Here is a 27,738-nt window from a genome sequence, read left to right as displayed (position 1 = left end):
TAGCCTTGGAGCCAAAGAGCATAGCGATTTAGGTAAGTAGAACCAGAAATACCTAAAGCTGGGTTCAGTTCTTAAATAACTAACTTCTAAGAAGTGCCTTGCTTTTGTCGCTTTGAACGTTTACAATATAACGGTTCTCGGAACGAGAGAGGCCTGTAATGATAGTGGTTGAAACTCTCAGTGTACACGCATTTCCGTTGCCTTAACTTTCATTTCCAGGGGAAGATGCATGTAGTCGCCTATCTGTGTTCTCAGGAGCTGCTGGGTGTGTAGTTCTTGATGTTTCTATGCGCTGTCTCTACAGACTCTGCTCTCACACAAGGTGCTGCACTAGGTAGGAGCTAGGAACAAAGAAAGGCCCCGCGAATCACAGGTCAGAGAATAGAAACTGGGAGGGAGGAGATGCCAGGGCTGGCTCGGAGCTGTGCTCCTAGAAGTTCCAAATTTCTCAAGACGGCACAACCAACTAGAGCAGTGGTTCTCAACCTGTGGGTCAAAACTCCTTTGGGGGGGGTCACATATCAGATGTCCTGCATATCAGATATTTACATTATGATTTATAACAGCAGCAAAATTGCAGTTGTAGAGTAGCAACGAAATAATTTTCTTGTCAGGAGTCACCACCACGGGAGGAACTGTATTAAAGGGTCACAGCATTAGGGTGGTTGAGAATCAATGCTCTAGAGAGCCTACAGTGGGAACTCCTTTGCTAGTGCATGCTCTGCTCAGCCATCATCCCGTGTCCAGCAGTCTGCATGCTCATCACTGCCCACTGACAGCGGCCCGGCCCTCCACAGGCCAGTGCCATGTCTGTGAGCCAGGCAGAGGTCACCGGCTATCAGTGTATGTGTCACGACCACCTCAACTTGGAAAATGCACACTTTCAGCATGCCTGAATGTGGCCCACGCTTCTGGTTTTCTCAAAGATGCTTTCGGAAGCAGTGGAAAAATAGCACAGCTTCTCAACTTTCATTAAAAAGTAAGCGCCCGTCTTACCTCGCTGTCCTGCGCCTATGTCAGCCTTCGCTTATTTTTATCTTTTAATCGTAATAAGCCACCGCCACGGGGCTTGCTATTTCTGGAAGGAGAGAGTGGGACAGTGGAAGGACTGAGTGACAACAAGTCACAGTTTTAATAAAACATGGCCCTCCGCCTGGAGTGGGGCTAGCGCTGATAGGCGCTGCTGCTACTCGGGCCTGGCAGCCATTAAGACAGAATGATTTTCCTACCGTAGGTAGCCTGCTTCCCTATTTAGCCTGAAAACTCCCGAGCACGCAGACAGCCTTGTGGAAACTCCAGCGGGGCTGGCCACGTGGCGGGAGATTCCACAGGCCTGGCCATCCAGCTGATGAGACTGGAGAATGTTTCCATATCATCTGCTCTGCTATGTTGTCTGTGCCAAACTCCATTCAGCAATTACTCACCAGAATCATTAAACCACCAACAAGTGTTTCTTTTTTCCAGGGCTTTCCTTGTGTTGTTAGAAAATATAAAATATTATCTCCCCAAATTACAAAATTACCATTCAACAGAATTAACGGAATAGGAAAAAAAGAAGCAAAAACTTTAAGTGAAAATAAAACCAGTGTAGCTGAAGAGCGAGCAGCATGAGTTTCCGTTTTGGCGCTTTTGAATTGCCCTGGCCTGTTCGGCACAGGCTAGGGTCTTGTGTGCAAACACAACAGCAGGCTCTGATTGCCTCACAGTGCATTGGGAGCAACAGTGGGATTCACACGTTGCTGCTTCAAACACGGAGCATGAGAAAGTCAAGCGATCAGCATCAAGAGGCGAAAACTGCGCTCCAGACCTTGGTTCCCACCCGGAGCCTGGGAGACCCCAGCTGAGGGTCCTCAGCAGCAGTAGGTGCCAGGTGCTGCATTTTAAAAGGTCTGCTCCTTCAGCAAAGCAGGCGGCCCAAGCCTGCCTGTTTCCTGTGGTTATGGGAAGTGGGTCCTGCTTCATTCCACCTTACTTTACCTAAGAGGTTGTCAGTCATGCTGTCAGCTATGCACTTTGTGATCATTGCACTTTGTGAAAGAAAAGAGTCGCTTATGAGAAAGACATCAGATTTCGATGTTGACCAACCCAGCAACCTTGGCATTTAGCAGGGCAGATGAGGTGGGTGTGTGTCTGTCTTTGATGTGACGTGTGGGGAAGCTGCCGTACTTGTCATATGCCTGTTGGGAACACTCCCATTTGAAGATTAGCACCTCTACAAGAAGGCACCGAGCATTAGGAAATGACAGCAAAGCGATTGTTAGGCATGTTAGGGCTTGAGTTCAAACCCCAGAACCCACATAAACACCCATGCTAGGTTGTACACTGGGAACCCCAGAGATGAGGAGATGAACAGTCAGAGACAGGAGGATGCCCTGGAGTCCACTGGCCAACCAGAGCGGTCTACTTAGAAAGTCTGAGAGACTCTGTCTTAAAAACAAAGTGGGTGGCTCCTGAGACATGACACCAAAGGTTGACTTCTGGCACACACACAGACACACACACACTGACAGACAGACACACCTACAGACACACCCACACACAGAGGTTAGCAGCACACACTCAACCTATCCCTTGATGTAACTGACCCCTGTCCCATATGAGGTGAAGGCCATGTGGGCACGGTGTCCATAACCTTCTAGGTCCTGTCACCACCCTTGGCCTGACATCCTCAGCCCTGAAGAGCCACAGAGTCCCCTTCTCCTCACGCAGCTCAGTTGGTCATAGTGAACACAGCCTAGGGCTGAGGGACTAGGACGCCATTGCATCCACACCTTCTACCAGCCTGAGGAGAGTCAGAACTCTAATGGGTTCTGGTGATCCACAGCAGTGTCCACAGAGGAGACCAGGAGAGTCTGAAGTTGTGTCTGTTCTTATGTCCTGAACATACCTCTCCTCTGCTGACCCACTGAGACCAAGTGTACACCCTCCAGGAAAAGTGTACACCCTCCATTTTCCAGTTTCCTCACTTTCAAAATATTCCAAATATTGCCCAAATCCCAGGAAGCATTTATGAATTTGTTTCACTTTTTCTTCATTTTTGTTCTGTTTTTATGAGTGTTTTTGCCAGCATGTATGTCTCTGTACCATGCGCATGCAGTACCTACAGAAGCCAGAAGAAAGCTTTAGATCCCCTGGGACTGGTACACACAGCGATGAATATCACTGGAGGTGCTGGGAATCGGAAGAGCAGCTAGTGCTCTTAACCACTAAGCCATCTCTCTCTGGCCCCATGAAACTGTTTTTATTTTATTTTTAAACTGAAATCATGATGCTGAAAGTAATATTTTGGCTGAGGTTCTGGGATTCTTAAGGATTCTCAGGATGTGGTAGCAGATGGCATTAGGGCAAGGGGGAATGCCACGAGCAGAGAGCAGGGCTGAAGAGGCCGCTTGCTTCCTCAGGGGTCTAAAGTCCTTTACGAGGACGAGCTGAGCAGGCTGTTGCCACCCTCTAGCCTCACAGTTTTAAAGCGTGGCACACATTCTGACTGTAGTGGTCCCACACGTTGGGGCCACCTGAAGCGGCCGCTTGAGCTCACCTGCTGAGCTCGGGTCACCTCGGGGCAGCAGCTGGGCCTGATTGCTCTGAGTCTGTGGGAGTTGCCATGGCTTGCCTGGGCCTTTCTCAGATGCTCAAAAGGGAATTCAAGTGACACTCGTGAAGATCCTGCTCTTTGTTCCTGTCTGCAGTAAGCAATATGGCTTTTACAGGGCTGTTTTAATATTACTACTGTAACTCATGCCGCTTGAGCAAAAGCCCTGTAAACCCATGCAGCTAAGAGGCACAGGGTGGGTGGAACATTCCTGAGTCCACAGTAAGGGACCTGAGTGGGGCCTTTACTTAGTGGGACTTGGTAGCTATTTTATTCCACTTTTCCAGGGATGGATGTGTGACCCTCTTTCTTGAACCTTTTCAGTGCTAGACTACAGGCAGGCACCACCCCAACTGTCTGTTTTCATAAAGTAACTGGAGACAGAGTTTCATTATTCTTATTACGTAGCACTGGGTAGGCTGGAACTTGCTGTGTGGAGCAAGCTGACCTCAATCTCACAGAGACCCACATGCCTCTGCCTCCTAAGTGCTGGGATTAATTGTGTGTGACTACCTCCAGCTGTGCGTCTATCATCTTGCCTTACACATTACCTCCCAGGGCCTAGGGTTCAGTCTCAGCCAAAGTCCAGATGGCTGTGGTTGTACCTTGGGGTGCAGAAGTTCCTGCCCGAGAGAACCTATGTCCCCAAGAGGCCTGGCAGCGCCAGGCTCCCTGTCTTTCTCTCTCACTGCTGCCTGTCTTGGAGGAGGGCTCCTCCTCTCTGGCTGTGACCCTCGGCCACTCTGTTCTTTCCTGCCTGGGTTTGTTTTTCCTTCACCTTGACTAGTGGGTCTGCTGATGCCCTTGCAGGCTCCAGGAGTACACTAAGTCAGTTCTTCTGTCTGAGCTCAGATATTGCAATGTTTAGCCAGGGCATCACTCCTATCTCAACTCCTACCAAAGCTGTCCCCTCCTGGGCCACAGCCAGGCACGCCAGAATACAGCTCTCAGCTCCCACAGCCCTGCCCATCTCTGCAGTCTGCCTGCTACCACCAAAGGCAGGACGCTTCTCTCCCTGTGCAGCTTCCACTGTTTACTTTTACCCAGGACACCCATTGCCACACTCTACCTTTCTGACCATCTACAAAAGGGTACTTGCCTATCCTCTGGGCCTGTGCCCTGTATTCTCAGAGCCCCTGTGATAGGACACCTCAGGGACCTTGTGTGGCCCTCCCTGCCTGACTGAAGCCACTCTGAAAGCAAATCTGCCCAGCCACCAACTGCTGACAGACATGATCACTCACAGTCCCTGCTCCATTATTCTGAGATCTGTACAGGAACAGAGAGTCCTAACTTGGAAACCAAGGAGAGGGAAGGAGGAGTGAGAAATACCCAAGCAAAAGAGACCCTGTGATCTTGAGCACATATTGACCCTCGAGTGAGGGAAAAAAATCCCAAGATTGAATTTTTGTATTGATTATCCAATTATTAATCTTTACAGAGGTTATTCCAACACAGCACATAATGAGCAATTCATCAAAGTATATTAGGTGCCATGGAAGCTGCATTCAGTATAAAGGGCCATTAAGTTCTTTGTAATTGCACATTACTGGAGATTTCCTCAGACCTAAATCAAATCAACAGGACTGGTGTGCACCTGCTCTAATTGACTCTGTGTGCTAACGCACGCCACTAGCAACTGCCCAACACCAGGCCTCACTGCAGGACCCTGGCTCCCGAAGACCACCTCTAGCCCCACCTGTGAGGCAAGCCTTGCCTGAGCATGGTTTCAGAGGCCAGTGAGAAAACCTATGGAGAGGCCCTGGGCTGCGGCATGGCAGGGCATGCTTGCCCAGAAAGCTCCCACACCTTCTGTGAGGGACCGTCTCTTCCACTGTCCTAGACTAGACTTAGCAGCCTGGCTGGAAGAGGGGCCAGTCCTCAGAGCCACCTTCATCACAAACCTCCACCCCCATGTCCACAGAGAGCTGGGGCCTCGGGGAGACGGTGGTCTTCTGGGAAGCCCACCTACTCACCTAGCTTTTTCTGCAGTCTCATACCCTTCTTGTCCCCAACTCACAGGGACAGGAGGTACAGTCCTCCCTGTCACACATTGTTCAGATTTGGGGTGTGGAACTTCTCCTTGTCTAAACTATTTTCACCACATCCACCCAGCTTCCTGAGGGGCCAGAGATCTGAGCGTTCCATAGAGCTACAATGGAATGCCATCAACTTAAAGTTGAGACAGTCTCTTACTGGCTGGAAACTTGCCAAGCAGACGAGGCTGGCTGGCTAGTGAGCTCCAGGCATCCACCTGTCTGTCTGCCTCCCTAGCACTGGACTTACAAGGATCTCTGGGAGCCTTTGTGCTACATGGGCACTGGGAGCTAGACTGGGACCCTCTTGACAAGCACCTGACCGACTGAGCTATCTGCTAAGACTGGATTTTGGTTTTGTAACTGATGTGTAATAACTGATGTGTGGGGGCCACTCTGAGACACAACGCAGGCAATAGTACAGCGAGGAAGTGTGCACAGCGCTGCAGGGGTGAAGTCAGGGCTGCAGCAGGTCATCTTACTCGCTTTCTTCCCTAGACTGGGACTCAGAGATAGAGTAAGGCCTCCCAATCCATTCAAGCATCTCCCCGCTTACTCGGGTGCTGCTCTGCAGTTTACGTATTGTCTACATTCATGGAATTTCTCCTGAAGGGCTATGGATAGTGTTCTGTACTTTTACTATTAATTCTGCCTCCCTAAACCTTAAACACATCTTCAGGATAAAGAACAACATGTGGCCAACAATTCATAGTTCATAGGCTACATGGGCTTGGTCTGAAGGCCAGACACTCTGAGGGGCTTTGTGAGTGGTTTGCCTTGACCTAGGTAGCATAGGCGCTTCCACAGCCCACACACACAGTGTGTGCCTAGCTTTCCTGACTAAGATCCCAGTGAGAGAACAAGGACCTGGGTGAAGATATAGGGGCGGAGACAAGGCAGACAGGACTATCTGAGGAGACTGGGAACAGGAACCCCCAAGTGAGAAGACAAACTTTGAATGCAGTCTCTTAGGTGAGGAAAGAGGAACTCCTGGGTGAGGAGACAGGGGAGAGAGGGATGAACACCAAGATAAAAGAGTCAGGGAAAATGGGAAAAGCCAGGGCATGTGGGGCACATTACAGAGCTCAGGGCCTCCCTGCTCAGTCTCCATGCCCCCTACTTCACAGACGGTGGACACAAAGTCAAGATTTGCTTGCATACAGAAGCACAGTTAGATGCTCTGTCAGAAATCTCTGAGCGAATCAAGTCCTGGCCATCAGGCTGAATAAAGAGAAACGCACATCTGCACAGATCCAGTGGGGAGTAAAGCACGAAGGAAGGCCTGGAACCTTCTTCCAGATGGGAACACAGGATATTTACTGGGCTTTGAGCCCACCTGTAACCCAGGGCCAGCTCCCTGACCGACTGGTGGTCAGGTCTCAGCTAGCCTAAGTCCTAGATTTGGGAGCTGTGGCAATCTGGGCCCAGAGCACCAGCTTCGATGGAGCTGAGCCCCTATATGGTGCCTCAGGAACATTATGAACTGAAAGTCATGAACCCCGTTTCCAGCTTGGCCTTGAAAGCAGAGAAACAGGAAGCAGAAGGAGGAGGCAGGAAATGGCTTGCTGTGGAAAGGACCACAAGGGTCTCGGTACCTCTGGCTTGGAACTCAGGTAAGAACCTCCTCCCATCCACACCTCCCAAGAGATGTTCTTTAAATTAATAATTCGCCTGACCTCCATCCACATGCCGCTATGCAGCACTTTAATTCTGCATGACCACAACAGGAAACAGCATGAAGGATGGAAAGCTGGCCCTCAATCCTGAGGAAAACACTTTTTCCATTCAGCAAGAAAAAAAAATACTTTTTCTAAAAAAAAAAAAAAATCAAATATTACAGTTAATATGATGATGAAAGAAGTGATGTGAGAGCTGAAGAGAGAGAGACTGAAATAGGAAAAGACACAAGGAAGGGGCAAGAGGCAGAGCCAAGAAGAGACAGGAAAACAGAGACAAAAGAGAGACAGCAATAGAGAGGCAATAAGAGAAGGAGAGAAAGGGGGATAGAGCTAGAGACAAGGCATAGTAGGAAGAAATGGAGAGAGAAAGAGACACAGAAAGAGACAGAGAGGGAGAGATAGAGGTAGAGAGAGACAGAGACGGGGGGAGTACTGTATCCATTCACCAGGGTTTGGACAAGAAGGACAGACAGACTGCCTTTAGCTTTTTTTAATCCAGCATGGCCATTTAGTTAACACATAGGATCTGACAAACACTTAAATCTCCTTTCTTCAGTTAAAACACACCAAAGACTCACATGCCACTCCTTCCTACCCTTCCCTCCACCCCACCCTCACTCAATCCATCCCTGCACCTCCGACTCCAGACGCTGTGGATCAGGCCAGAGCAAATATCCAGGTGACTGAGGCTGGCTTCTACCCCAGGCCTCCCCAGCGTCTGCCACCTCACCCCAACCGTTCCTCCACCCTTTTTTCTCTCCAGCCATCTGCCAAGAGGAAATAGTTTCTCTACGCTGGCGTCTAGGAAACCCAGGAAACAATTCGAAATCCACAAAAATAATTGAAGTTCACTTTTACTGAGCCATTCAGCTTCATTCTGATTTTTATTACAATGTCAACAAGAGTTTAATTTGTTTTAAAGTTTAGGTTCTTAAACTGGAGTGATATACGGTAGTTTGCAGCTTGCTGGCAACAGCTACTGTGGAAAAAAAGGAAAAGGCACATGCAGGCGGCTCTAAGTTTGGTGCTGTGAAAGCGGGGAGCTTAGCCAAGGACAGCAAACAGCATGCAGAACTGACATGAAACAGTTCCCCAAGTCCATGGCCACAACACACACACACACACACACACCCCACACATCTCCTTCCCAAACCTTCATTCTACTGAAGGCACAAGCCAATGCATACTACACCAAGTCAGCCTGTCATCTGGCAAGAAGGGCCCTGTCTCTAGGCTGAGGGCTCCTCCCAGCTCTTACAATCTGCTACAGAAAGTCGGCTACTGAGCTTTTGCCACGGATTTTCCAGTCCTTGCTGGGTGAACTTACAGCCTGGTAAAGTCATTTGTGGAGAGACTGAACTGTAGACCCATCCACTCTAGGAGCAGAAACAGAGAAGAAGTATTAGCAAACCAGTGGCTTTAAAAGCAAGAGTCCTGGGTTGGGAGATGCGGCAGAGCAGATCTGTACCACCCAGTCTTTGAGTGTGAGTGTAGCCTTGGCTCTCTGGAGCACAGCCCCAGTGACCTGCACAACAATCAAAAGAGCCAACCCCCCAGCCTAGGACCCACTCCCACTTCCCTGAATCAGACACAGCTGTGAGCTTTCCCTCCTTACCCCTAGCCTGCTCTGGGTGGAGCCCAAGCTTGGTCCCCTGTGTTTTCCAGACCCCAACCTCCTGCCATATCTGAACCAGCAGCTGGAAGAGCTGATAGGGACAGGCTACATCTGAGGAGACTTCACAGTGTGGGAACAGGGCTGATAAGGCTCCCCCTCTGAGGGAGCAGGGAGCGAGGGAGCGACTGGGATAGCTCCCTGCATTGCCTGTGGCTTGGGAACAAAGCCTCTTGGAGATAACCTCTAGAGGGTCTGGATGCCTGGCCCATTGTCCTGTGTATCAGGCATGCTAGGCCTGGGGGCTGCTGAGACAGACACCTTGAAGTGTCAGTGGCCCTCCATAATCAGGAAGGAAGGAAGAGCCCTGTTTCAAAACTAAAACTAAACACAGTGACATCACAGAGACGCCACAGCTGGAGCCCGAAAGCTCCCCGTCAGCCCATGCCATGAGGCCTACCCTGAGGAGGCCACACCTCTGCCTAGCTTCCCAAAGTGATCCTGAAGTCACTTGTGATGAGGACCACGGGCTGGACTCTGAGGACAGTATCTGACATCAAAGCTGGTTCACATCCTATGAAGATGCTTCTTCTGACCCTCCTTGAAAAACGGTTCATAGGGACGCATAGATGCCATCTACTTGCTGTTTTCTTCTGACCGTGAGCGTTTTGAATGGCTAACAGAACTCATAAAAACTGTACTTGGGTTTGAGCTCTCAAGGAAGACAGATTTGCCATGCAGAGGTCACTCCTCCCCATCCACTGTTTCCCACCTATTTGTGTGAGACCCCACAGGGAGCAGCCTGGGAAGGAGGTCAGAGAAGGACCCGATGCTGAAACACAACAGTCGAACTGAGCAGGACCAGGAGGAAGGTGTTCTGTGCCGCACATACAAGCCTGCTCGAGCCTCTCTATAGGCCACAGAGAGAGAGAGCTCATTTCACAAAGCCAGAAGTTGTGATCTGCAACCTAGGTCCTGTTAGACTCGCAAAAGTATATTTTATGCACACTGCAGTGCTCTGGCTTCAGAGGTACCACTGAAGAATATTTCAGTAACTTGACAAGTTTATTCCTGTTTATTTAATGTTTTTCATTTTTGAGGCAGGGTCTTGCTGTGTCAGCAAGGTTGGCACAGTGCTGAATTTCCATGAAGTTCCGTTTGTCAGGATTTTAGTTTATTTAAGAAATCTTTGCCTAGTCCAATGAAAGCCTTAAAATTTTCTCAAATTCATAAAAAGTTTTAAGATTACAATCAACTCTGAGTTTGTGTGTCTGTCTGTCTGTGGAATGATTTTTTTTTGTTTTCTTGTTTGTTTGTATATGAATATGCAACCAGCCCAGCAGCGTTTGTTTCGAACTTAGTCTTTATTCCCACCAAATGGTTTGATCTCCTTGTCAAAAGCCAGTTTCCCACAAACCTAAGGATATATGTTTGGGTCCCACGCCCCTGGTGTCCATCTCATGCCTGAGCCACACTGTCTTAAGAACGATAACTTTATAGTAATTTTTTGTGTATGGGGTTTATGTTTGCTGAATTTGCATGTGTGAGTGTATGTGCCTGTGTACACGTATGGAGGCCACAGGAGTCCTATTTTGTCACTGTGTCTTATTTCCTTGGAAAAGTATCTCCCACTGAAGCAGAGGTAGGCTGGTGCTCAACAAGCCTCATGTCACCCTTTACTCCTAGTGCCAGGGTTACACATGTGTGTGTGGCCTTGTCTGGCCCTTCACGTGGGTTTAGGGGGAATTTGAACTCAGGTCCTCAAGCTACACAGCAAGCCCTGGCACTCACTGAGCCGTCTTCCTAGCCTCCGAGGCTTGCAGCAAGCTTTGAAATCTACAAGTGTGAGGTCTCAGACTGTGTTCTCTGGCTTCAAAATTGTCTGGGCTATTCTGACTCTTGGAAATTTTTTCTAATTTTCAGACAATTTCTAGGGCAATCTTGCTGTAGGCTGTTGGAGGCTGTGTTGATTCTACAGATGGGCTTGGAGAAGGCTGTCACGCAGTCACTTACCATCTCGTGACTGACCCAGCTGAAGCTCAGTCACCGCAATGCTGGTGACTGAGTGTCTCTCACTGCTTCGGTCAGTTTACTCGCAAGTGTCTTATCCTTTTAACCGTATCATGAAAACACTAATTTTGTTTAAAATTACTCATTGTATGTGGAAGTGGAACTGCTCTGTACTCTAATCTCATCTCTAACTACAAATTAGTTTGAATATCCAGTTTCTTTTCTTCTGGGGCAGATTTATTAGGATTTTCTACATATGGGCTCACATATCTACAAATGAAGACATTTAACTTTTTTTTTCTAGTCTTTAAACTTCTTTTTCTTGCCTGATTGTACAGACCTGTTCAGAATGATGCAAGTGAAAGTGGATTCCTTGCCTCATTCCTTGTCTCAGGGGTATGGTGCTCCATCATTCTCGGGGAGTGTGATGTCCACTCTGGGCTTTTGGAGGTGATCGTCACCAGGTGAGCGCTTGGATTGGATGACTTGAAATTTTCCATTTATTGAGATGACTGGACAATGCTTGTTTTCATTCTGCATTGCTTTTCAGGTGTGAAACCAACATCACGTTGCCGGGGTGAATTTCACTCGGTTGACGGTGTATCAGCTTTTCTTCAAGTGCTGTTGACCAGGCCTGGTTTGTCACAGGTTTTTGCCTCTGAATTCACATCCTGCTTTTGTCTATGTTTCTTTTGTGATGCTTTCCTCTGGCTTTCACATAACATTACAATCAAGAATCAGTAGGAGGTGCGCCCTGTCTCTGTTTCCTGGAAGCTTGTGAACACCGGTATAGTTTTGCTCCTTGAAATGTTCGATGGAATTCACCAATAAGGCTGTCTTGGCCTAAGGTTTTCTTTATGTTAATACCTTAAAATTAGTAACTTATTTCCTCTGCTTGTTATAGGTCTATTCATATTCTTCTGTTTCTTCTTGAGTCAGTTTAGGCAGTTTGTATCTAAGAGTTTTTCCATTTTATTCAGGTTGTCAAGTTCGTGGGCACCACAGTGCTTTTAGCGTTTCTTTATAATCCTTCTAGGAGCTGAAAAGCCAGGACTTTCAGCTTTCATTTATAACTTTTATTTATCAAACTGAAGATTTATCATTTTTTATTTTCAAAGAATAGTCTTTTGATTTTATTGGTTTCTCTTTTATTTTTCAATTTCATTGTTTTCTGCTTTACCTCTGTTCTTTCGTTCCTTTGACTTGCCTTAGGTTCATCACTCTCAACAAAGCCAACTAACTAGGGCCAAGGGGGCCTGTGGAGATTGAAGCACCAACCAAGGAGCATGCATGGGCCCCTACACAGATGTAGTCGATGGGCAGCTAGATCCTCATATGGGTTCCCTAGTAAGGGGGATGCAGGGTGACTCTTACATGGACTCTCATGCTTGCTTTTAGATCTCTTTCCCCTGTCAGAGCCACAGTGGAAGGGGATGTACTCAGTCCTGATATGCTTGGATGGGAAGGGCCTCCCCTTCTCTGAGGAGTAGGGGAAGAGAAATAGGGAAAACAGTGAGGGAGGGTGCTACAGGGAGGAAATGAGGGAGGAGTTTTGGGAAAGGCTTTAGGCTATCAATTTGAGATCTTTTTAATTGTTTCTAATATCAGCATTTAAGGCTATAAATTTCCTTATAAATAGCTGCTTTTCTTGCATTCTAAAAGTCTTGATATTTCACGTATCATTTGCTTTTAATTCAAATTATCTTACAAACACAAATTATCTTTCTTGCTTGCCAGTTTTATACTTAGGATCTTAGAACGGTGTTAATCCACCAATAAGCTGTGAACCGGAGCAGTTTCACACTTATTTCTATTGTGTTCAAAATTAATATTTATAAACTCGTTGAGGTTTGCTTTATATCCTAGGAAGAACTCTGTTCTGGAACCTTCCACATGCATGCTTCTCTAGAAGGCTCTATGGGAGCCTCTAGGTCAGGTTTATTTTATATCCTTGCTGATTTCTGTGCAGTTGTTTTGTTCCACTCAGAAGTGAGTACAGAAACATCTAGGAGTTTTGGGGGTCTACATATTCCCTCAGTTCTATAATTTTTTTGTTTCATGTCCTATGGGGCAGTATTGTATGTACCAATTTATTATTGCAATTATAAAATGCTCAAAGGAATTTCACCATCACTGTTTTTTTTTTTTTTTTTTGTAATAACACTCATTTTTGTATTGAAGTTTGTCTTATCTAGTATTCGTTGCTTTTGCCCCAGAGGCTACTCTCTGAACCAAGGCTTGTTTCTCAGGAGGTGATGCTGAGAAGTAGCATTATTAAGAGATGGAGCCAAGCATGTGATGGCGCTGTCCTTTAAAAGGATCCATTGAGTCCCAGTCTCTCTTTATGATTTAATCCATAGCTGGTGAGATGTTTCCATCCATGAACATCTCTGACATGATGGGACACAACTGAGAAGGGGTCCGACCAACAAGTGGCCTGCTCTAGTACCATGCCCCTCAACCTTTGAAGTAATGATTGAATAAGGCTCTTTGTAAGCAAGCCTGGGTCAGGCCTTCATCAGCCACAAAAGATGGCTGCACCTCAGTGCAAGCTGCTCCAGAGATCTTTGGTAAGATGTCCCTTTCCACCATTAACTTTCAACCTGCTGTCATGTTCAAATCAAAAGTGCATCTTTTATATGCAATGCATAGCTGGATCCTATTTTGTTTTGTTTCTAATTCAGTCTGACAGTCTCTGACTTTTTATCCAAGTTCTCAGTCTTTTCACACTTCATGCAGTGCTGCAGCGGACACGCTTAGGCCTGACACCTTTGCCATTTATCATTTCAGGTTATTCTAGTTTTTAGTAATGTATAAACACTTTGATATGATGTGGCTCTTCCTCACCCATTCCTCTGTGTGTTGCTGTCATATAAATGGTGCATTTTTTTTAATTTTATAAGTCCATAAGCAGTTTTATAATCATTGTTTTATAGTCTTCTTTTAAGACAAAAGAAAGGAATTACAATATGTTAATTAAAATATGTTAACATCACTTTTTTATGTGTCTGTGTAGTAACTTTTACCAGGTACTATGGTTGGTTTTAACATCAGCTTGCCACAAATCAATATCACCTGAGCAGGGAGCCTCACCTGAAGAGTGCTCTGACTGCTTTGAGTGACATGGGGAGAACCGCCTCTGTTGCGGGTATCACACTAAGTGCTCTGTTCCCTTCCTAGAAGTTCTTATTTGCTTGGTAGGCTTCTGTGCTGGGCTCAGGCTTACATCATAAGAGCTGCTGGTTTGTGGTCAGTCGATTGTGAGGTTTCTCTGTCATGAGCCATGAAATCTCCCAGCTTTTATCAGGAAATGCTGCATGCTTGGCCACACCTTTGACTGCGGGATGTGGGCCAGCATGACTTCTCTTCTGCTTGTGTGGTCCCGAGGCAGCAGAGGCGAGCACCTGGCCTCCCTTCCTGAGCGTGCTCACGAACTTGCACACGTGCAGCTCTCCAGGCAATGGAGGATGGTAGGGCTTCCTCTGACCCTGAGCTGGCTACTTTGGCTCGTCTCTTGCTTGCACACTGATATCACAGTCTTGAGTAGCTTCAGCATCGCCACCACTGTGAGTGTGGCCAGGGGCAGATATTTTCCAACACACCTGAGACTGAGACCATCCTGAGTTCCCGACTGCATATTGGGTTTGGGGGGGAATTCAGCCTCTGACTACAGTAAGATATCAGTTCCTCCATTGGACAAGAATGGAGGTGGGTGACCCCAAGCTAAAACAGGTTTCTTGAGTACTGGCTTTCCAATTTGCAACATTGCCCTTTTAAAGTCTAGATGCTAACAGTGGTGACTCAGTAGATTTGCCAGCATTGTTGCTTCGGAGGACAGCTGGCATATGAGATACCCACCCCTTGTTTAGGAACTTCTACCTCCATTCTGCCCTTGCCAGGATACCAGAGTACCTCACAGAACTAGAAGGAATTCTGTGGTGAATAACACAGTACTTAGCAGGCCCCTCCCTGGCTCCTGAGGCCAGCTCATGCCAGAGATATAGTGTCTGCTTGCATGTCTCAGGGTGGGGGGATATTCCATGGTGGACTAAGCCTGGGGAGATGGTATGCTGGAGTCTGCCACTCACGACTGTCAAATGACATCTCTCAAAGCTGCAGTTGCCTTTGGAAATGGCATCTGCTCCTGCTCGCAGGATGGGGTAGATGGGAGAGCTACAGTGCCTGCTCCATGGTGTTCACCCCTTGCTGCCACTGGTTTTCTTAGGTATTAGCGTCAGGGGTCAATCTGGGCTGAGGATGATGTTTCTAGCAAGGATGGGGGACACTCACTATGATCAAGCCACCAGTGTTCTCCACCCATGTTCAGCTCACCTGGGTCCCCCGGATCCTCTGGATCCCAGAAGCAAGAACACACTATCGCATCTAGAACATTCCTCAAACAAGTGATGTGGCTCCAGGAGCAGAAACGCGTAAAGCCAGGTGATTAAGGGACCCCTCCAGTCTTCAGGAACAGTCTCAACAGAGGGCGCCACACTCATGCTGGCTACCACGGAATGTGATGGACATGCTTCTCAATGCCACCCACACTCGATGGTTCTGTGCTCTGAAGCCAACATAGTGGTACAGATCTGCAGCACCAACTAAATATGTGGGGGGAAAAAACTGCGCCTGGATTGTACAGCATGGCTCTATGAAGTGACAAGATGTGGGGAAACATCCTTGGGATTTTTCTGGAAGAATTTTAACCTGTCCAGAGGAGGAGAGCAGTGTTCACATGCAAGAAAAAAAACCAAATCTGCCTTCAGTCACAAGACACACAGGAACATGTTGCTGCTGTTTTGAGTTTGCTGGGAGTTGCAGAAGTGCCACAAATACGCCCACAGAGCCACCTCGAAGATGTGCCTGAGCACCCTCCTGGCCTCGAAGCTCTGAAAGATCTTTGGCACCAATGAGCATGCTCTCTCGGCCCAGAGAGTCTGTCTAGCCCCGGCCGTCAGCTTTTTCTGTTCTGCCTAATTGTCTTACTTCAAATTAATAATGTCAGAAACTTTTCATATAAGGAAGAAAATAAGCTTGGCTTGTTAATAATGACTGTTGGTAACGGCGGAAAGCAATGCATTTGAATTCCCCTCCCCGGAAGAAGACTATATGGGATGGTATACAGGATAATGCCAAGGACTCTGCATAGAACATATACTGTTTAAGCTATGCAACTGGAAACAGTGCTCAGAGTCCAGAGACGCTCTACTTCAGTCCCTCAAGTGGCAGCTGTCCGTGGAACAGCCTTCCTCCTGCCTGTCCTTCTGCCATTTGGAAAACACCGAGATGTACATCATGACTCCACAGGTTCTAGGCTGCTGGCCTGCAGCAGCTCCAGTACAGGTCTATGATGGCCAAACACACTATGTTTAGAAAGTCCGACTCAGCAGACTGGTCATATCCCACTGGCTGCCTGTGTCTGTCCGCATGGAAGGGGCAGAGAGCCTCTAGATGGCAGAGGCCCCGGCCTGGCTTCTTTCTGTCTTGGAGCACACGCTAGCCCTCTGGTACTTCCCAGCAAGCTTCCTGGTAATTGACTGCCTGCCCCACAGTGCGGCTCTACGGGAGTACAGCTAGATATGAACTGGAATACTTATGCCAACATCTGCTTGCCTGATGCCCTGTGGTGTGCACAAGGGCTTGGAATTAGCCTTCTGTGATTTGCTCGGCCTGCAGCGAAGTTGGAAGCTCTGGAGCAGCAGCTACAGGCCTGGGCCTGGTGAACTCATGAATGTTGGGAGCTCCCTCCCTTGGGGACTCCAAAGAGCTACTTATATAGCTGGCTGGTCTACCGTGCCTACAGCAGTCTCAGACTCTGGTGGTGTATAGCATAATCTTTGTGCCTCCCAACTCACAGGCAGGCACCCCAGGGCAGGAAGGATTGGCCCGATGAGATATGTGCACGGCTGAATTCTTTCTCCTCTCTGTCATGGGGTGGCCTGTGTCCACAGTATTCATGACTTGGTGTGTTTGATCGCTGTATACAGGCTCTTGCCATCATTGCTAGCAACGGGGAAAGGCTTGGGCCTGGGCACCATGCCAGCTTAGTCAAACTTTCCATGAGGAAAGCTTTTTGTTCTCTTCCAGAGCAGCTTAAGCTCAGGAAAGAAGGGGAGGGTGAGTGAAAGAAACTCAGGCAGCCAGCAGACACAGCTGGGCAGCCTTGTCTACCTGCTCGTTGTTTTGATGACATCTAGACTACTGGACAGCCAGCAGCCACTGATGGAGCTGAAAGGCTTGATTGTGGCAAGGACCGTGGGGTGGTCACCATTAGTGTGTGTGTATATGTGTGGGGCGGGGGGAGCACAATGACAGACCGAGAGGCTAAAGCCTTTAGGCTGCTTCAGCCACAAAGCTGAAAGCAGCCTGGCTGCGTGGCACCAAAGCAATTCTGTGGCAGGGTCCCATTTTGCATAGATGTGGGAACAAACCCTGCATGCCTTGTGGTATCTTAGGAGTCCCTGATGTGCGTGAGGGGAACTTTTAGTGCAGGGCCATGCTCACACTCATGTGTGACACAGTGGAGCACAGTCACGCAGTGGAGTGGCCGAGACAGGCAACTGAAGAGGACAGTACAAAAACAGCTAACGTTCAGCGTTGGCGGAACCTTTCAAAACGTCTGCGTTTAAAGTCACATGAGGGCCACAGCAGTAACACCTTCACAATCTAACCGTGAGAAGTTTAAGTTAGTCTTACGCAGATTGTTGGAACAGAGACATTTTCACTGAGGCTTATGAATGGGTCAAATACATTCTTAGCAAGACTTAAAGGGAGAAATAAAAGGACTCCTGGAAAAGGGGGGATTTACTCCTTGAGATAAGGAGAGATTTGGGAGGTGTACCAAACCCTAACGAGTGGCTCTGTAGTCCCCGAGTGGGGCTGCACTGTGCCCCGCACTGACTTCCTGATGGCCTCATGGTGCCAACACTGAGAATTTCTGTGTAGGAGTTTCACAGGCTCTCAAAGACTGGATATCATACTTTAGTACTGTCTTTTCTTGTTGTGTTCAGAAAACAAAATCAAAATGCCAAAACAAACAAACAAACAAACAAAAAACCCAAACCAAAACAACAACAACAAAAAACCAACCCACCCACATGAAAACCACTATGTAAATAAGATCCACTCTTCCTACTTCCTCTCAGACCAAGCAGCCATAACATGGCATAGTGTGAACCCCGAAGCCAGAAGACATAATTAAAGGAGACCTCTAAGCACTGAAGGGCTGGTTGGTGATCAGTTAGCTACTCCCCCTCCCCCAGATTGCTTACTACGTGCCCTACAGCTTGGGGACCTCCAGGTCAGCAGTTTGTCCCTGTGTTCCTTCCAACAGTGACTGTACTCCAGACTAGACACCGCCCTGGAGACAGCTGTGGGCGCTTCCTGCTAGTGAAGAGTGAGATTCCAGGAGGAAGCAGGAGTCTGAGGCCTGTTCCACACTCTTCTTCTCACGTGTCCCGGGGACCCAACCTGATGACTGGGAGAGGGTCACCCCCATCCCTGCCCCCACCCCCTCGGCCTTCCTACTTTTAAATAAAGTGTATCTTCCAAAATGTAGCTCTCCACACTGGGTAAATTGATGAAGAATGACTGCAAGCAAGAAATTTGGAAAAACAGAGTCTGACTTTCTGAGTTAGATTTTGTAGTGTTTCAGTTTGTCCTCGTTCTCTCTCCGTGTGTGTCTCTGTCTGTCTTTGTCACCTCTCTCTTTCTGCTCCTTCCCTGGGGAATTCAAACTGAGATCCACTGGAAAAGACACAGCATCCAGGACATGTCCCCATGCCTAATACGTGGCTCCTCTTCTTACCCTTCATTTCCTTTAGAGGTTTCCTGTTTTCTAAGTCAGCACCCCTTCTTTGCACCCCGATATGGGAGACTCTCAAATGTTCTCTCGGGGCACGTTGTAAAACTCAACAAAATACATCCCGTGCCACGTGTGGGCAGCCCAAGTCCCGAGTTCTGCTCTGTGGCTTCCTGGACACAGTGTCCCCTCCTCCCCAAAGGCTCACCTGCTCTCATTCAATGCCCACAACAAAGGCCTGTCTGACGTCGGCCACAGTGGCCTCTGGGTCAGTGGGAAACCTGGCTAAGATCAGCTTCCTGTTTCTGGGCCAGAGGGCACTGCCCAGATGTGGGAGTTCTGGGCTGGCCTCTGACCAGATGACAATGCTCCCACAGGCCCACACCACCCCTCCCTGAGGCAACATAGAAGGTGAGACCCTAGATGTAGTCTCCAGTGTCCACCCTGGCCAGTGTCCACTTGAGCAGGCACCAGGAACACAGGCGGAATCTTCCTGCTAAGGAAGCAGCGCTGGGAAGCAGCGCTGGGGGTTACCCCAGCCCCACAGTTACGTGGAAGGAGAACTGTGTGTGTGAGGTTGAGTCCGAGTGAAACTTCTCAGGGCAGCCACAGTCCTCCAACACGGATCCAAAGATTAGAGAACCAGGGAGGCAGGAAGCCTCCCACAAGTCTGTGAGGGCTTATTCAGAGGCACATGAGCATGCCCAGCAAATGTGCCAAAGAGCAGGACACTAGGTTCTAGGTTCAAGAATTGAATAGATTTTTGAGCAAAAATTTTGCATGAATCAATCCTCCAAAGCTCTAAGTTAGGAATATAGAGGAGAACAATGTTCAGTAAGAAGTTTTACAATCGCAGAATATAAGATCCTTGTTAACCGTGTGCCCGGGGGTGGGGTGACACTGGGCCTGTCCACAGGGAGCTTGGATAGTCTCTCATCCCCAATCCAGCTCACCCTATGCCTTCGGCATCAAGGAGAAGTCCCAGAAGCCAGAGGACAGCACCCTCTTTCAAATGTTCTTCTCCGAGTTTCCCTTGAAACAAAAGGGTCATCAGCCTTTTGGGCAGAATTACAGGGGATTACAACTGAGAGGCTGCAAGGCCTCAGCCTCAGAGCTGTGGAGCCGAGCAAGCCCTGGTGCCATCCCGGGCCTCACCTGAGTCCAGGTGCAGCCAGGAGCTGGACCTGCTCCACGTGTGCTGCTATGCACCTGGCCTGGGAAACAGCCCACATCTGGGAAGACCAGCAGGCCTCAGAGGGAGCCCCAACTCCCACAAACAACCCGAGCAAGCTGGAAAACACCACTGAACCCACTCCCAGTGGGCCATGCTCTTGGCCTTCAGTCACATGTCTGGCCACTGTGACAGTCATGTGATCAGGAAAACTCTTATCACTCAGCAGGGACAGCGAGAATCCAAAAGAAGAGTAACAAACACATGCAGAACAAAGGCCCACCTTGTCACCACAGAGAAAGAAGCGTTAGTGTTCACAGGTCCTGTGCCCACCACGAGTGGTCTGGGCAAAGCTGGACACACTCATCCAGGTATGTCTCTGCCCAGAGCAAGCTCTCCTGTCCTGGGAGGAGATCGCACATGCTGCCAAAGCCACCTTGGCATAGTTCCCGTCCACCGGCCTCACACAGGCTCACGGTGCTGTCACATCTGAACATTTTTACATGGCTGCCTTGAACCAGGAGTTCATTTTGAGACTTTTCTCTAAGAAGCTTCTAGATGCTTGAACTACAATGGCCACACTCTGGGAGAGGCCTTCTTCTTATATTGTGACTTTCTGGGGTTGACCTGGGCAGTCAACCTGGGCTTTGCTTTCGACACCAAATCTGAGAGTCTTAAGTTTGAGCCAAGATGGCCCAGGCAGGAGTTGCCAAGATGGCCAGAGCAGAAACACTGACATGCAGCCTGCTGGCTGGAGACGGTTCTACACTACACAGCACGCTTGGGAACTGTCTTCCACCCATGTCACCCCTTCCTTCCCAAACTCAGTGGCTGTGCGCACACCTGCTCGAGTGCAGGCACTTACCATCATCCAGGTATAACTGGTCCAATTCCTCAGGCTCTTGCTTGATCACTACAGGAATAGGGGCCAAATTATGATCACTGTCCTCACGCACCTCTGGTAGTGCGGCTGGAGATTCATTTCTTTGAACCTTCTGCAGTTGTTGCTGCTGGCGGCCCACGTCAGGAGGGAGGGCTGAGGGCTGTAAGCAGGTTGGCTCGTGGGCAGCGGACGGAAGTGGAGAAGAGGGGCTGTTGGGACAGAGCACTTGTTGGCAACCAAGGGAACAGCTACTGTTCAGATGTGGACTCACCTGCGGCTGCAGCCTGGCGGGTGGGGGCTGCTCAGGCGAGTTGGGCTGCATGGCCATGGGTCTCGGCACTTCCTGCATGGTGGGGGCCTCCGAAGCTGGTGGCTGAAGTCCAAGGTGACCACTGTGGCCAGGGCTGGCGAGGCCTTTGGGGTAGGCAGTCGAGGAGAGGTCGTGCAGCTTTGGGCTTGCATTGGGAGGTGTGGGCATCAGTGTGCTCCTCTGTGAGCAGGGGGCAAAGCCAGCCACGAGGCAGGAGCTGGGATCGGGAGGCATGGTGAGCTGTTGGCTATAGTAGGGCCTGGGCAGAGCACTAAGCCCCTGGCTCATTGGTCCACAGGTCAGAGCTGGCTCAAAGTCGTCCGTGGGTTCTGTCTTTATAATTGGAACTGTGAGGAGGGAAGAAACAGTTAAACAAACCTAAGTTGCAGATGGGTAGGCTACGCTGTGGCTAGGGTACCCCGTGCAAAACAAACAGTGCCCTGACTGAGCCCCTCTGTCTCTGCCGCTTCTCCCACCCAATTAAAAACAGGGTGAGTCACTGGCTGAGAAAGTCACAGCTGGTTCTAATACGAAGAGGACTATTTTCCTTGGAATCTCCCCCAGCACTAGCGTGCTATAAAAACCTATTTGCAAAACGGCAGTAGGAGCTCTGGGCCTGAGGGCCCGTGGATTTGTAGCAATCAAAGTGAAAACTTCAGCTTGGAGGTATTGCTGTAACGCTGCTACCGACGCCTGTAGTCAGTTCTGCGGGTGTGGGAACTGAGCATGCACCGGGTTGGATTCAGTGAGCAAGCTGAGGTGGATGAGCATCTGAGGAAGCAGAGAAGCCGGGAGACACCGAACCAGAAGGACCTTTCCTGTGGGCGAGTGGACCACATCTCCATGCAGCCCTCCTGGCTCACACACCCAACTAAGGAGTCTGCAGCCAGCTCCAGGAGGCCAGGCAGCCCCAGGAGAAGAGACCAAGCGGCCCCAGGAAACCCCACAGCCCCAGGAGGCCATTCAGCCCCAGGAGACCCCAGAGCCCTGGAAACCCACAGGAGGCCCCAAGCAGGGCCTCCCAGTTCCCCTCTCCACTTTTAACAAAAAGGCTCTCAGTATAGGGAAGAACCACAGAGAAGATGCAGCTCTGTGGCCTGGAACCAGCCCCAGGCCGTGGCCAGAGCAGACAGCAAGCTTCTCTGCTCAGGGGCTCAGTTTCTACAGGAGGATTAGAAAAACAATGTCAGAGGAAGAGGTGGCAAGTAGACCCTGGGACCTGGCTCTTCCCATTTGCTTCCTGGCCACTGTTCTCTGGCTAGTCTGCCTGTTTCATCAGACACATCTGGGTGGCTGAGGCGCTTTGCAGGTGACCCTCAGCGGCACTGTGCAGCGTGAGCCATGCGCACGATGAGCAGCTACAGAGTTCTTCAGAATGTCTCTCCTCTTCACACACTATGCATGGGTGGGTTTGGCAGCAGGTCAGCCACGTGAGGGATGGCCCAACCACTGAGGCCTCTTCAAGAGGCACACACACTCCACATACAAACACGCACGCCACAAAGGGAGGCCCAGCTTCTCCGTGAATAAATAAAAGCATATCTGCATTTTGAGGAAAATAATCTTTAGCCATGGTCTGAGCCAGCAGGAATGTGCATCTGTTCTTCATCAGGACCAGGCCTCTGCACAACCAGCTGCTGTGAACCACGAATGTGGAACTCTTCTGAAGCCTGCCTCCATTGGGAGTTTCCTGGGAAGGGCAGCCTCCCACACAGATCGGCCCCCACTGTAGGGTGGAGGTCCTGGCCAGGACCTGGGCTGGGGATAAGTTGTAGCTTGCTGCTCTGTGTGCCCTCTTCCCAGTGATGGGTTTGTGGGACACTCAAGCGTCAGCGGCTCAGTCTCTATGGCCACAGAAGGCAACAGAGCTGTTGGCTGCTGCAGCTTCCCTCATCCCATTTTCATTCATTCTGCTCTTTAAGACTTCTGGCTTGAGTGGGTGAGGCAGGCTCTGGAGCGGCTGTGTCTCTGAAGAAGCTGACAGACATTCCATCAGGGCGGACGGCAGCGGTTCATGCTGCTTAGACTCTCAGTTTGAGACTCTTATATTCAGCCCCCAAAGCACACTTGGCTGAAGTAGCGTGGGTCCTCCAGTCAGCGCTCTGCATGCAAGTCCAGGTGACCCCAGGAATGACCCCAGGATGACCGACCCCAGAGTGGCTCATTCAGAGAGTGTGACTTGAGCAGGTGAGCCAAGGGCAAGAGCTAACACAGGGCTGATCTTTGTGTGGTGCCCCAATAGCCTTCCGAGAGAGGCTGTAGAGCCCCTGCCCGTGATACCGTGCCACGTGTGCCCACTATGGCTCTGGAAACCAGGCGGCTTATGCTGGATTCATGCCAGCGACAATACACACATTATGATGCCAGGACAACTGGCTGGGAATCAGAGGTCAGATGGTCACGTGAGAGAAAGGGAGGTGCTGCCAGCATTTCCTGTGAGTCAAGCTCTACAGAGGAGGGACAGGTGCCTGGCAGTGGGCTTTATGGGTTGCCTCCCAACAAGGTCTGTAAAGGTCCACCTGCCTGGACCCCAGAGCTGACCTCCAAGCCACCCTTGGGTGTCAAAGGAGGGAGGCACCCTTGGAGAGAGGGGAGTGGACCTAGTCACACCAGAACACCAGGCACATGTTGAGATGGAGGCGACTCAGGCTCCTGATGGCCTATAGATAGGCACTTGGTGTCTTGATCAGTGTGGGATCTGGAAGCGCTCCTCCCCAGTCTTCCCCATTATCCTGCCCATCTGTGCTTTAGCCACTAAGCCCTTAGCCCCAACAGTCATCAGTTGCCTCTGGAGCTGTGGTGGTAAAAGGGGTGATGAGGAGTAGGGACCCCAAGGCAAGTGCTCTTTCACACAGTGCTGCCTGGAAAAGCGTTCCAGTGAAGGCCTCAGTCAGCTCATCAGCCACCCTATCTGTCCTCTTGCCTAGGCCATGGGAGTCATAGCTGCAGGCAGGTAACAGCCTCCTTTCTGGGAATGTCCTCAGACTGCTTTGTGGGATGGGAGGTGTTGCTAAGAACGAGGGTGGCGGACATCCTGGCATTTAACAAAAAAGGAAGGAAGGGAAACCCATCCCTCTGACATTAGAAAGTCGAATATATGAAATTGGCTGTGGGCCCCACCCTTCCTAAGGACTGTAGCTCCCAGGGGCCGCCGAGGAGGAGGAAGCCCCTGGCCGTCTGGGTTCTACAGCTTGCAGTGAAATGTGTTATTCAGGTACTAACTCAGCTCCAGGCACGAGCCCGTCTAGACAGCTCTGTGGGGGTAAGCCATGCTTCAGGAACGACCCCCACTCAGTCTCCGTCCAGCTGGCTCAACCACATTGTAAATCCAGAATTGGCGAGAACCCAGTAGAAGGCAGACCCTGAGAGGCACCTGGGGCAAAGCTGTGTCCAGCCAGTTTCTGTGAGCATAGGCCTGGTCGGAAACAGTCACCAATGTCACTGAGAGCAGAAGTAGACCAGCAAGAAGGAGTCAGGGTAGGAGTCCCTCCATTCAAAGCCAATGTCTGCATGTGAAGGTTCGATTCTAAACAAGACTGGTCATTTTCAGAGCTTGTGATTAAAAAAACAAAACAAAACAAAACAAAACAAAAAACCCCAAAACCAAAAAAAAACCTGACATGACTGGAAGGTTGAATTATTTCCAGACTGAGCTGCTCTGTTCATGGCACTGTGTCCCCAGCCAGGTCCCAAGGCCAAGGCAACTCTCCCATAAAGCGGCCTATAAGATCTGTAAAAACCCAACCCCAACTGCCCAGCATGACATGAAAGGCACAGTCCCAAACACAGCTGCCCAGTAAATGCCAGAGAAGGTAATTTACCTGCCACACAGGGGCAGGGACTCTGAGCGTGGGCTGGACCTGGTCCAGCAATCCAGAGGCCAGACAAGCAGTGGGTGCGGTTGCACTGGGGAGTCGTGTAGATTGTGTTGTTAGGACCTGTTTAAAATCCCTCGGCCCTGCGCTGTCCCAACATCTCGCTGACCACCTCAGATCTTCCTGGATCTGAATGGTCGCCTGGGCAAGACGAATGCAAGGAGCCTCTACATGTCCACAAGGAACATGAGCCCTGATAGTCGGATTGCCAAGGTTCTCTCTCTAGAGATGCAAAATGAGCCAGGATTGGGGTTTTGGGTGGACCCTATGTAGTCCCTATTGTGTACTGGCACCTCACTGCTACTCCCTTTCCACTCTGCCCTCTGCCTCCTCCTTATTGGTTGTCTGGACTGGGACACCAGCTCTACTCACGAATTACCACACTACCAGCCTGGGGGTTGAGGCCTGTTTTATTGGACAGGTATGGACAGAGACTTGAGAATTACCATTCCAGTGATACTATTTTGTTTATGTCCCTCACTCTCGAAACCAGAGTTCAGCTTGGTGTTTGGGAGAGAGTGTTGCACAAGTCGGCACAAAGGGAGAGAGGGCCTGAAGTGTCTCCTGCCACCTGCGGACCCCAAGGTGGCAGGCCCTTGCCTCCTGTCCAAAGCACATTGTCACAGTCCCACACCTGACATGATATCTGTCCATGAATGAGGCAGCTGGGCCACCTATCACTCAAAGGTGGAAGCCACTGGTGATGCTGAGAACTGCTTGAGGCAGAGCGGCCTGTCCCTCTGGCAGAGGAGTGATCCAAGAGTCATATTCTGCTGGCCCTTCTCTGGGGCTCCCCACAACTGCCTTCTCAACTGAAGTTACAAACCACCCCTCACAGCGTCCACAGAAGTCCCAGGGCTACACATCTGAAGATCGCCTGTGTCTGCATTTCTCATGTGGAGTTGAGAGCCGGGTAGGAAGGGGCCTCTTGTTTCCTATTAGTCAGGAAATAGAAAGAATGTATGCTGCACAGAAGCCCCAGGCGCTGGTCCGTCTCCTGCGCCAGAGGGAAGCAGGGGTGTGACGCAATGTCTCCATTCTAGGCTGAGTGGTGGTGGAGCAGGTAAGGGGATCTGGTGCAGGGCAGCTCATTGCCATGCTACGGAATGGCACGCTGAAAACATCATATTACCAAAGCTGTGAGTTTATGATATATGGTTTATTATGGAAAGCAAGTGCATGAAGGATTAACGGCAATCTTTTGGGCCAGCTGTCAGGCACAAAGCACGCCCTCATGAACGAGGTGGGCTGCTGGCTCCTGCTGTAACTGCTCCCTCACACCCGGCACAACACAATGCTGAGTCTGTGTGCCCATGAGAGGTGTGTGTGTCATCAGGCATAGCTGACACTGTGTGCACCTGACAGCCACCCATTCCACTCTGGTCCTGCAACCTTGGACATCATGGTCGCTTGCAGGGCACAGGACTCTCAGATACAGTTGCTGGTGTGGGGAGCCTGCTCCTCATACAGTCTAAGGACAGCTGTCAGGTGTGACCTGAGTTACCTCAGAGTTTGTGTCCCTGTGGGATTCACTGGCTTCCAGGGTTCCTCCAACCAAGTGTCAATGACATTATCATTAACAGATGTTCAGTCATGTGATGAGGGAAGGTTCATTTCTAGTCCCATCTTCTGCAGGCCCTGAAATGATGCTCTGTGAACCAAAGAGCCTCGAAGAACATTCCTCACCGCTAGGCTTTGAGAATTAAGCCTAGCAAATGGTTCTCCGTTCCTACATGGCAAGAGCGGGTGGAGGATGCCTCTCTATGAGGACAGTGGGCTTCATCTGGGTGCCACTGGGGAGGTCGTGTTCTGTTGGTGCTCCACTCACTCCTAGACCTCACAGAGTTTCGCCTCTGGACTTGTCCTTCCAGGTCAGGCTGGGAGGCTCTTTCTGGGCAACTATGCTTCTAAAATATCTTACAGGTGCTCTCCAAAGGCTGCCCGCTGTGCACAAGGTCCAGGTGAGCGCCAGACTCTCTGTGGCTCACCTTTGAGGCACTCTACAGTGTGTGTCTAAGGAGTAAGTCTGTGCTGAACACCTGCTGGGGCTGGGGCTGTAAGTATAGGCACACAGAAGGCTCCCAGGAGGTCCTGCTCTTCAGCCTGCTAGCCACAGGTTCTTCTGAAACGGTCTATACTGTGAGTCTGGAAATAGCCAGTTCTTCCCAGCTGCCTTAGCTTCCTCTGCTGCCCTGTACACAGCTTGCCAGTGGACAGCTGACTCCTGCCGCCCACATCTCGTCCAGGAAGCTGGATGTATATTTCACAAACGCCCATTGAGTAACTGAGGTGAATAGAGAGGAGGCAGCCAGAGGGTCCTCAACAGGACCCAGGAGAAGATGGAAGCTCTTGCTTCACAGCTTGGCTTTGAGCCTTAAGACTGACCACCGAGATGAGGAAGATGGGAGCGGCCAGCTCTCATGTGGATTACCGTAGTGTATATCTTCCTGAGAAGTCCAGGAAGTCTCAGCCAGAGAGACTATCACACTGGTTTCCAAAGCCTCCACCGGGCTGGAATATGGCTTGGTGGTTAAGAGTGCTTGCCTAGGGTGCAGGACACCATAGGTTTGACTACTAGAACAGGAAGCAGGGTGGAGTATGACCTTCTTCTAAAAGGAGCAAGTGGAATGAGATGGCTCTCTCTTAGAGCAATGTGGGAGTGTCTCTCCTGGAGCGATGAGGATATATTTCTTCTGGAGTGATGTGGGTATGTCCTTTGGCCCCTCTTGTGACACCCACAGATGGGCCTGATGATACAGACTATGTGTC

The 27,738-nt window shown here is 49.8% G+C and overlaps 1 protein-coding gene across 4 annotated transcripts in view; it reads right to left on the bottom strand.

The window, feature by feature from the left end:
- Nucleotides 1-27,738, bottom strand: part of Nfatc1 (nuclear factor of activated T cells 1) — a 105,966-nt gene that overhangs the window by 9,693 nt on the left and 68,535 nt on the right. For 2 of the 4 annotated variants that reach the window (XM_021640049.2, XM_021640050.2), the window contains exon 9: nt 20,767-21,441. The exons of 1 other annotated variant lie outside the window; for it this stretch is intronic. In XM_021640049.2, coding sequence (XP_021495724.1) covers nt 20,767-21,441 — 675 coding nt within the window. The remainder of the gene's footprint in view (nt 1-20,766; nt 21,442-27,738) is intronic. One more of the 4 variants, XM_021640051.2, reaches the window with a different exon arrangement.

This window comes from Meriones unguiculatus, chromosome 2, assembly GCF_030254825.1.
Source record: "Meriones unguiculatus strain TT.TT164.6M chromosome 2, Bangor_MerUng_6.1, whole genome shotgun sequence".
Taxonomy (NCBI): domain Eukaryota; kingdom Metazoa; phylum Chordata; class Mammalia; order Rodentia; family Muridae; genus Meriones; species Meriones unguiculatus.
Note: the sequence above shows the minus strand (reverse complement) of the source record. Positions and strands in the feature narration are given on the sequence as shown.